Here is an 11,254-nt window from a genome sequence, read left to right as displayed (position 1 = left end):
CGTACCTTGGGGAAAGCATTCATTTGCGGCCGCGGTGGCAAGGAACTGTCCGCCCCACCCAGAGGAAAGGAAGAAAAAGCGTGCGACCTGACACACAGGTTTTTCCCCCGTCCTTCTCTCTCCGCCGGCGAAGAGAAGAAGGCGGGAGTTCAGCCCTTCTGTTCTAAGTTTGATAAGGGCTCAGAGCCATGTGCAGTGTCACCAAGCACTCACACACACAGGGGAATTGTTGATAAAACATGCATTATCGCAGCCAAGCCACGGGCTGAGGGTGATATGCTCCCCAGGTTCGAGAAACATATCAATAAATGTTGCACTATCGCAGCAAGGCAAACAGCCGAGGGCGATATGTTTAAAAAACTCCAAAAAATACAAAGTCATGAAAAGCGCTCCCCCAGTCCCACCGCTGGGGGCAGTGCTCGCTTCCCCGTCAGCGGGAGCCCGCACGGCGCGTGTGATGATGTCATCACTGCGCGACGATGGCAGGGCGGAAGTATATGGGGGCCTTCTCTCCGCCGGCATAGCCAGCTGGCGCGCATGCGTGGTTCATCCATGGGTTTTAGCAACAGTTTCACGGGGATACAGACTCCAGTTTGCCATGAAAACGCCTCGTTTCAACGGGCTGATCATGTCAGTGGCCGAGGGAGAATCGGCTCGTGTTTTGACAGCCGAAATCGAAACCCTCCTGCACAAGCAGGCAATCAGAGTGGTACACGGGGAGGAAAGTTGTCGGGGCTTCTATTCCCGTTATTTTGTAGTTCCGAAGAAAGGCGGCACAGCCCTCCGTCCTATTTTGGATCTACGTATATTAAACAAGCACCTCAGAAAGTATTCATTCAGAATGCTGACACACAAGGTGCTGTGTCGATCGATTCGCCCAAACGATTGGTTCGTGACGAAAGATCTGGCGGACGCATAATTCCACATAGACATTTATCCCTCTCACAGGAAATTCCTCAGGTTTGCATACCGGGGCACAGCATATGAATTTCAAACTATACCATTCGGGCTGTCGTTAGCTCCGAGGGTTTTTACAAAATGTGTGGAGGCAGCTCTGTTCCCGTTGAGGGACAGGGGCATAAGTATATTGTCTTACATAGACGATTATCTGATATGCTCATCGTCAAGAGCCATAAAAGACGCAGAGATTGTCCTGAATCACCTCAGAGACCTGGGTTTCAGGATAAACATGATAAAGAGCTGGTTGGTGCCCTCTCAACGGAGTATTTAGGGCTCAACTTGGACTCCCTTTCGTATCAAGTCACGTTGACGGAAGAGAGAATAGCGTCTTCCACTCAATGTCTCACTCATTTTCAGAGGGGACGAGTGGTCCCGTACGGACTGTGCTTACGAATGGTGGGGCTTATGGCTTCGGTGATCGCGATAGTGCATTTGGGGCTACTCAAAACGAGGGATTTTCAGTGCTGGATCGCGCATTTGCGTCGGTGAGAGTCAATCATGCATGCGTCGAAGCGCTCAGACACTGGAAAAGCCCTGTGATGCTCGGGTCGGGGATTCCCTTAGGGGCGGTGTCATCGAGATTAACTATGACAACGGACGCGTCCTTGAAGGGTTGGGGAGCAACCCTAATGGGCAGAACTGCGAACGGCGCGTGGCCGCCACAACTGATGCACAGACATATAAACTATTTGGAGCTATTAGCGGTGTGGCTAGCACTGAAACATTTTCTGAGTTTTCTCAGAGGTCAGCATGTTTTAGTGAAAACGGACAACACCACAGTGGTTGCTTACATCAACCGTCAGGGGGGCACACACTCCCTTCAGCTGCATCGGTTGGCAAAGAAGCTGATCGTGTGGAGCGGGGGGTGGGGGGGTGGCTAGATTTACCATCCTCATCCGGACGTAGCCCTCTGGGCCTGGCCCGTGAAAGGTGGAATCTGAATGCGGCTGGCTTGCCCTCGTCAGTTATACATACTATACAGAGTGCGAGAGCCTCCTCTACCCGCACTCTTTATAGCAATAAATGGCGTGTTTTTGAAGAATGGTGTGGGCGGAGAGTGATTATCCCTGGGCGGAGAGTGATTATTAGGTGTACCTGGCAGCTATTTCAGCCTGCCATGTAGGTTTTGGGGAAAAGTCGGCAGGCCAGTACCCTTTAATAAGTCGTTTTATGAAGGGGGCGCGGCGCATACGGCCGGTGTCTAGACAGATGGTTCCTTCATGGGATCTGCCCATCGTCTTAGATGCCTTGTCTCAACATCCATTTGAGCCGATAGAGGCAGTGAGTCTTAAGTATCTCTCTCTTAAGACGGCACTGCTCCTGGCTTTGGTGACAGCCAAGCGTGTGAGTGATTTACATGCTTTGTTGGTTAGCCTGTCTTGCTTACAATTCGCTCCGGTGCTCACTAAAGTTTCTTTTCGTCCTAACCCTGCTTTTGTGCCTAAGGTTTTGGAATCAGCATGCAGGTGCCCATCTACTGTACTGGCGGCTTTTCTCCTCCTCCGTTTACTTCTCCGGAGGAGCAGAATGCCTTGTCTCAACATCCAAGAACTGGTTTCAGAACTTGTGACCAGCTGTTTGTGTCTTGGGCTACTCCTCACACAGGGAAGCCGTTATCTCGGCAGCGGCTATCCCACTAGGGGTATGGCCACATCGTGGGCTTTACTCAGAGGAGTTTCTGTTCTGGACATTTGCTTGGCGGCGAGTTGGGCAACGCCGCATATGTTTGTGCGATTCTATAGGCTAGACGTTTCGGAGCCGTCCTTAGCGCACGCAGTGCTGGGAGCTGGTTCCTCTGTACCCATTTAGAAACAGTGATATGGGTGCATTCCAGGAGCTGTCTATATCTCCCATAGTGAAAAACTGAGCGAAGTTAGAAAAAGAACTTTGGGTTACTTAACGTAATCCCCGGTTCTTTGATAACAGAGTGAGGTGTTTCACCAGCACTTCCCTCCTTGCACTTGGACGGGAAGAAATCTTGTTTATGACGTAGACAGGGGTCGACCTGTCTGATATAGGCAGGGCGGAGCCTGGTCGCAGGTCGACCTGTCTGTCAAAGACAGACGTGGTGTCATAAGAGCTTCCGCAGTTGGTCATGCCCAAAGCTATTCCCATAGTGAAACACCTCACTCTGTTATCAAAGAACTGGGAATTAAGGAACCCAAACTTATATACATCATAATGTTTTACAGAATTGAAAGAGTGAACAATGAGCATAACAGATTATGTTTTAAAAAATGCCAGAGAAGAGTATGAATGGTATGATACATATTTTATCATACATTATATAAGTTGATGCTTTTTCGATGGATTCATAAAACAAACGTATATATTATTTCTGTCTCTACTAAGACAACATGAATAAAATGTCACGGTTTAACCACAGTTAAATATAGTAAGGACAGGTTTTTTCCTTATTGGGCGTGCTTTTATCATGTGGTTTGTTGTTGGGGGACTTGGGGTTTGGGGTTGATTTTTGGTCTTTTCAAAAATTTTGGATTTCTATATTAATTACTCATATATGGATCATAAATTAAGTAGATAAAATATGTGAATTTGAATAATTTCAGGAATAACTGAAACAGTTGTGCAAAGTTAAATGGTCTAAAATTCCTATTGACCCATGTAAAAGCCTTTTCAGCAGCTAAAGAAAAGTTTTGTGGATGTGTTTGCTGCTTAAGGAGGTTTTACCTAATTCAAAACAATAAAATTTTCTATTCCAATTGAAAGATTATATTCAAACACTGTTTTTCAACCATATAGCAACATACTGGAGTATAATAAGATATATATATATATATACGTATATATATATATACGTATATATATATATACGTATATATATATACGTATATATATATATACGTATATATATATATATATATATATATATATATATATATATATATATATATATATATGATACCACAGTTAAACCATCGAGTATCATGTATTTACTTATTTACTATGAAACACTGTAATTAGAGCATGATAACCCAAACTGTGTGCAGCTATCACATATCACATAATATTGTGGTAGTATCATTCCAAAACAATAAGTAACTGTTGGGAACTTTCATATTAATTATTATGAATGAATCTGTACACATGTAGGTCATGAGGTCCATAAGATTGTGTATTTGGTGAATAGAGAAGACCAACCTTTCTACTTTGCTATTGATGAGGTCTCTCGGCATACAAAGTCATTCAGAGACAGCCTAAGACTGAAGCCCATGCAAGGGACAGTACCCCCCAGAGACAAGTAAGGTCATCCCTCTCAACACTATTCTTGTGCAAAAGGAACCACAGTCCTATCACTATATGAATATAGTGATATGAACAATATGACAATATAGTGATATGACAATATAGTGATATGAACAATATAAACAATATGAATCAAACATCATTGCTAAATGAGGATAAAAGGAAGTTATGGTCACCAGCTATGTGCATTATGTTTTTGTTTATCAGGTTCCCTGTGGCCATATCCTTCACACCCACACAAGAGGGTCTGGTGACATTTAACCTACGCATGATGATCAGAGGAAAAGTTCAGCCACTCACTATGAACGTGAAGGCGGATGGTTATAACATGAATGTCTGGGTCCGATATGAGAGTCCAGAAGGGGCCATAACTGAACTTTCTGCTTCTGATTGTCATCTTGTGAACTTCAAACAGGTGAGTTATAATATAAGCTATGAAATGAAGTCACTCTGAAGTTTATGTTCAGTGGTATAAATGAAGCTTATGTTCAGTGGTATAAATGTTCAGCTTATGTTCAGTGGTATAAATGAAACTTCTAACACTATTCTTGGTACATTTTAATATGTAATGAATTGACAGAATCATGATATAAATTAGCACGGTGTCTTATAATGTGGTATGTTTATTAGATGTGAATTTAAGGAAGATTGGAGCTTGAGTCGATACAAAATGTCTTCATTCTTTTATTTTGGAAAGGTGGAGATGAATAGTAAGTCCACATGTGCCTTTGTGGTGTTCAACCCAGGGAGGTTTGATGTGGACGTGCAGTATGAGATAACAGGGCCTAAAGAGCTGCACCGCCACCTACAGTTTGAGCCCACAACAGCTGTGGTACCAGTGGGAAAACAGAATCATTGCATCCTCAGTTTCTTCCCTTTGCAGAAGTGTGACCTCAAAGATATGAGCTTCTTAATCAAGGCATCCTTCCTTTTTCTCTTTTGCCTCTCTATCTTCTATTTTTTTTGCAACATTTTTATTTTTATTTCTAGAAATTGATATTTATTGAACAAGAATTTATTATTCATGCTTTTAATTCATGTTACTCTGTAGATAAAGGATGGCCCAGTTTTCCGGTGCACTCTGATGGGTTCTGCTTCCAGCCTGGGGCTGGAGTTTTCCTTCATCAAGTACAATTTTGGAAAGACCTTTATTTACACTGATGGCATGGTGCCTGCCACATGCACACTGTTAATCAGCAACAAAGGGGAAAGAGGAATCAGGTGCGGCTCATTATGCATAAATTATAACTCAATAATTTTTCTTTTGGTTACTATTTTTAATTGTATGATTCCTCATTATTTATTATAGTATGGACTGTTTATTCTCCAACACCCCTTTTCTGGAAGTGGGTTTCATGCCTGATGTACTGCCCCCTTGTGGGAGCATTGAGGTGCCTATCACATTCTACCCCCGAGAAGCAACGCACTACCATGAAAAGGTAGTCTTTGAGATAAATGCGTGTTCAAGGCAGGTAGTGGAAATAATGGGGAAAGGAATTGAGATGAAGGTGAGAAAAAGAACATTTTTAAACCACTTGGAATAGCCTACATGTCATTATGAATTTTTTATATGTTTAGATGATTTTAAATAATATCAAGCTCTGGTTTCCCTAGATTGATGTAGAAGATCCCAAATTAAAGACTTTGAAGCTTGGAACTCTGCAGGTGGGCCAGAGGAGCAAGAAGCTCATCCCTCTGATCAACAACAGTCTGTCTTCCTTGACCTTCTCTCTCATCTTCACACCATTTGCACAGACTCTCCTGAACTCTAAGGTAGGACACATACACAGTCTTTTACAATATTATTACTACTAGTACTGCTACTATTATTATTGTTTTTGTTGATAATAATAATAATAATAATAATAATAATAATAATAATAATAATAATAATAATAATATATCTGTCCTACCTACAGTATATTTCTTCATTTCAAATTTGTCCTTTTTTTAAATTGTACTTCACAATAGCTAGTTAAATAGTTTGGTTCCACTCCAGTAAGTTTGTTCTTCAGGTCCTGTCAGTGAATCCAAGTGGGGAGGTGACATTGAAGGGTGGAGGGGGAAAGTGTGTGGTGGAGGTGCTCTTCAGCCCTCAGCAACGCATGACACCCTTCAGCGAGGAGGTGCAGCTAAAGTGTTTAGGAACCATGCATCCCCTACTGGTGCTGAAAGGCTGCTGCCAGGGTGTGGAGGTTACACTGGACCAGAACTACTTGTCCTTCGGAGGTGTGGCCCGGCACAGCCAAGCCACACGTCAGATTACGCTGCAAAATACAGGAGACATTGGGGCTAGGTACATATATCCATGCACATATTCATATCTAATATCTTGTGCATGTTATATTCTAGGCCAGGGGTTTCAGCATTCTGTTTCATTGTTGACTTAACTCAGTAAGTAATAAACCCCTTTACACAGTTTCAGTTTCTACTCAACTGACTTTGTTGGGAGTAGAAAAAACATTACAGCAATGGCAAAATGTATGAATTACAGTGCAGATTTTTTTAAAAGAAATAGAAGAAGAAGGAAAATGGTACCAGAATCTGACACACTTACTGTAGAAAAGGAATAAGAGGTGCTTATCATTCATCATTCTTTTTTAATGTTCACAATTCTCTCTGTCCATGAATACATTATTGAATATATTTTTTCCCTAATTATGATTATATTCACAAATATTCTCTCTTTACAGATGGACTCATTTACCTATTTTGATCATTAAGTGCATGCTAGCTTTATAAATTATTTTTTTCTTGTACACATACACTGATCAGGCATAACATTATGACCACCTTCCTAACATTGTGTTGGTACCCCTTTTTCTGCCAAAACCACCCTGACCTGTCAAGGCATGGACTCTACTAGAGACCCCTGAAGGTATGCTGTGGTATGTGGCACCAAGATGTTAGCAGCTTTAAGTCCTGTAAGTTGTGAGGTCCATGCCTCCATGGATCAGACTTGTTTGTTCAGCACATCCATCAGATGCTTGATTGGATTGAGATCTGGGGAAATTGGAGGCCAAGTCAACACCACAAACACATTGCTGTGCTCTTCAAAATATTGTTGAACCTTTTTTTTTTTTTTTTGTGGAAGGGCGCATTATCCTTCTGAAAGAGGCCACAGCCATCCAGGTATACCGTTTACATGAAAGGGTTTACATGGTCTGCAACAATGCTTTGGTAGGTGGTTTGTGTCAAAGTAACACCCACATGGATGGCAGGATAAGGTTGCATTCTGGTGCCATGTGCTCCCCAGGTGAGCGACACATATACCCGGACATCCCGTTATGTAAAAGAAAACCAGGCCACCTTTCGCCATCGCTCCGTGTTCCAGTTCTGATGCTCACATGCCAATTGACTGGTCTGCAGCTATGCATCCCCATATGCAACATACTGCAATGCATTGTGTATTCTGACATCTTTCCATCAGAACCAGCATCGGACCACATGGGCCAGCTTTTGCTTCCCACGTGCAGCAATATGCCAGTTCACCACTGTTCCTTCCTTAGAAAACTTTTGATAGATACTGACCACTGCAGACCAGGAACACCCCACAAAAGCTGCAGATTTGGAGATGCACTGACCAAGTCATCTAGCCATCACAAATTGGCCCATGTCAAACTTACTCAAATCCTTACACATGCCCTTTATTCCTTCCTCTAACACATTAGCTTAACTGGAGGGTAAAATGTTCACTTGCTACCTAATATATCCCACCCACTAACAGGTACCATGATTAATAGATAGTGTTATTTACTTCACCTGTCAGTGATCATAATGTTATGCCTGATCGGTGAATTTTATGAATTGTGGTTTATATGTTTTTATTACTTTTGCAGTTACTACTATGCTTTGGCAAATCAATCCTTTAAATCAAATCTTATTTTGCATAACTTTTTAAAAACCTTGTGTGTATTTTTGTTTCAGGTTCACGTGGGATGCCAAGGCCTTTGCTCCGGACTTCAGTATCTGCCCAGCTGAAGGTTATATCTGCCCAGGAATGGAGGTGCCGTTGGTGGTGACTTTTGCTCCTGTGGAGGTCAAGCAGGATGTGTGCTATAACATTTTCTGCTCTATAGAGGGGGGCAAGCCTTTAACTCTTACGCTTGCAGGCTCCTCCATTGCTTTCCCAGTTCCCAAACAGGTAAAATATTGTCTCTGTGTGATTATCACTGGTCCTAATTGTATTATATTGATTTATGACCTATATGCTTATTCTCTCTCTTTCCTATCGACAGGTGCTTAATTTTGTGTGTCAGGTCCGTAGTCATTGCACTCAGTCTGTGACTCTATCTAATAATACTAACCAGCACTGGCATCTGAAGCCTGTGATTGAGGGTGAATATTGGAGTGCTTCACTCTCCTTCTTCATTGAGCCCTACCAGCAAAATAAAGCCTATGAGATCACCTATAAGCCCTTGGCCATGACCACGGATGGCAAAAAGCACCTGGTAAATCTCTCCACGCCAGACAGTTTGTTTAGCTTTAACTTAAGTAACCTGACAAAACATGGACAAACATGGAATCCCTGTTTGACAGTTTATCTGTTGTCAGTTGTCTTTAAATAGACTTTGTCAGCTATTTCAGACAATTTGTGAGTTTGTGTAATAAGAAAATTCAGTTAGTTTTACTCATACAGAGAAATTACATCTTCATTCAACTAAGACCTCTATTTTCCTTGAGCTGTATGCAAAATCCTTAATGTGAATGTGCTTTTATGTTTGTTCTAGGGCTCCGTGTTTTTCTCTTTACCTGATGGCTCAAGCATGCTGTACACTCTACAGGGCACAGCAGAGCCACCTCTAGCTGTGAGCACAATTAACCGTGAAGTACCTTGCAAGACATCCTACACAGAGATTGTCCCTGTTCATAACTGGTTGCCCAAACCTCAGAGGTACTACACACCAGCACACAGATTAATTGTATTTAGTACACAAATTACAATCCAGGCCGAAATGGATGTTCATATATAGTTGTATAATGTACACTGTGCTCCTGTTGTGCAGATTCCGTGCTATAGTGGAGATAATTAAACCAGAACGTCCTGACAGCACAGTCTTGCTGAAGGGGCTTGATTATGTGGATGTTTCAGCGTTGAGTAAAAGAGATTACAAAATCTCCTTCTTCAGCTACAAGGAATGCCAATACAATGCCAAAGTACTGCTACTTCCACCAACTTTTTAGAAATGCCCAAATCAATACATGAAATTCTGTTAATTATTACAATTATACAGCTATAACCAAGTGAAGCTAACTGATTTCGGTCAATTTTACACCTCTTTTTTTAATTCCACAGCTGATCTTTAAAAATGAGTCCACAGGGGAGTACCAATTTTACTACCTGAACTTTAAGGCCACACCTCCTGGAGTGATCAGCACTATTGAGATGGTCACAGTGGTTAGGCAGATGACTTCAGGCTGTGTAAAATTGGAAAATCCTCTACCCATGAACCTGTTGTTCACAACCGAGTGCCGCAGTTCCGATGTCAATGTGCAACCTCAGTTCTTAGTGCCTGCACAGTCTACGGTATAACCTATTTTCTGTGTTCATCAGAGTTTTTCTTACTTTAATTGACCAGTCAGTAAAGGCATGTATAATTCCTTGTTTCTTCTTTGTTGTAAAGTTTTTGAAAAACTTTAAAACTCTCTCTCTCTCTCTCTCTCTCTCTCTCTCTCTGTCACACACACATGCACACACTATTTTTTTTCTTTCTCTCCCAGGAAACCTTGAGGTTTGACTACCAGCCTCTCCGTCCAGGTGAAACTACAACACGGCTCATGCTGTCTAACAGTGAACTCGGTTATTTTCACTATGAGCTTTTACTCCGTGCGCTTCCTGCTCCTCCTGAGAGACCCCTTTACTTTAGAGCACCACTGGGCAGCGGGCAATATCTCACTGCCAAGTTCACCAGCTATTCCCGTGTCAAAACTGAGTACACTTGCAAGGTACAGCTTTGTTGAAGTTTTCATATTTCCAGTGTATATTCCATATTTAATTTGAAATTGTTTGTACTACATTGCAGTTATAATTGTTCTTTGCAAGTCACTCTCTCTTTATATATACCATGAAATTAAAATGATCTTATCCTGTTTTATTTGGGCCAATACTGTATAACCTATATTTTCCATTTACCAAAGAAAAATCAATGCTAAAAATTTGTTAACCCTACTAAACCTCTCTTCAGACAGACCATCCTGACTTCACTGTGGAAAAAAATGTAATCCTAGTGGCAGCAAGCTCCCAATCAGGCACTGATGTGAGTGTGGAAGTCTACTTTGAGCCCTGCCAATTAGGTGAGGTGCGAAGCCTACTGACCTTGTCATCCAGCACTGGAGGGGATTATGTGTTCCCTCTGTATGGAACATGCACCCCTCCCAAAGCCCAGGGCCCCTTGGTCATCCGTGCTGGCTCCAACATCTCTATTGCCTTCAAGAATGTCTTCATGGAGACCACAGCCTTTTCTTTTCAAGTGGATAACCCAGCCTTTACAATCAAGGGCCTGGACACCATTCGCTCAAAGAAGACTCAACAAATCCTTGTGAGCTTTGAGAGCCCTCAGCAAGGCTCCAAGGCCCCCTGCACAGGAAAACTTATCATCTCCAGTCCACGCACAGAGGGCCATGGCCAGTGCCTCTCCTGGGTATATTACCTGAAGGGCATCACTTCAGAGCAGCCTCAGAGAGAGAAGATGTCATAAAATGCTGCCAAGGCCAAAAGGACAAACCTTATGAATGTTTATTTTAAAAATCACATAATACTCGTCTCCAAATAAAAAAATATTTTAACAACTTTTTGCCTTCTACAGTTGTTTTAAACCCAGAAAACATAAGTAATAATTTATTTACAGCAATATAAGCATAATTAAATATAAATTTAAATATTCAAAACAGCACACTATTCATACTAGTAATATTAAGCCTCAAAATTCATTTGAATTGTATTTGTCACTCCACAACACCGAGACTCATTTCCATGAAGTGATAAGAATTCTCATAATTTATCTGCCATCCTGGTCCACCTAGCTGG

General features: G+C 42.0%; 2 protein-coding genes across 2 annotated transcripts in view; one reads left to right on the top strand and one right to left on the bottom strand.

The window, feature by feature from the left end:
- The window catches only part of LOC132851105 (hydrocephalus-inducing protein-like), a 78,709-nt gene extending 67,729 nt beyond the window's left edge, over positions 1-10,980 (top strand). The window contains 14 exon segments of the mRNA XM_060877740.1: positions 4,075-4,222; positions 4,435-4,642; positions 4,925-5,146; positions 5,279-5,448; positions 5,537-5,735; positions 5,842-6,000; positions 6,243-6,523; positions 8,155-8,371; positions 8,466-8,678; positions 8,958-9,121; positions 9,234-9,384; positions 9,524-9,754; positions 9,949-10,173; positions 10,413-10,980. Coding sequence (XP_060733723.1) covers positions 4,075-4,222; positions 4,435-4,642; positions 4,925-5,146; positions 5,279-5,448; positions 5,537-5,735; positions 5,842-6,000; positions 6,243-6,523; positions 8,155-8,371; positions 8,466-8,678; positions 8,958-9,121; positions 9,234-9,384; positions 9,524-9,754; positions 9,949-10,173; positions 10,413-10,925 — 3,101 coding nt within the window. The 3' untranslated portion in view covers positions 10,926-10,980.
- mbtps1 (membrane-bound transcription factor peptidase, site 1) overlaps positions 1,763-11,254 on the bottom strand; it is a 252,276-nt gene continuing 242,784 nt past the window's right edge. The window contains exon 24 of the mRNA XM_060877870.1: positions 1,763-1,773. The gene's annotated coding sequence lies outside the window, so the exon portion shown is untranslated. The remainder of the gene's footprint in view (positions 1,774-11,254) is intronic.

The sequence above is a fragment of the Tachysurus vachellii genome, chromosome 9, assembly GCF_030014155.1.
Source record: "Tachysurus vachellii isolate PV-2020 chromosome 9, HZAU_Pvac_v1, whole genome shotgun sequence".
Lineage (NCBI taxonomy): Eukaryota > Metazoa > Chordata > Actinopteri > Siluriformes > Bagridae > Tachysurus > Tachysurus vachellii.
The sequence above is the reverse complement of the archived record's forward strand: the minus strand, read 5'-3'. Positions and strand labels throughout refer to the sequence as shown.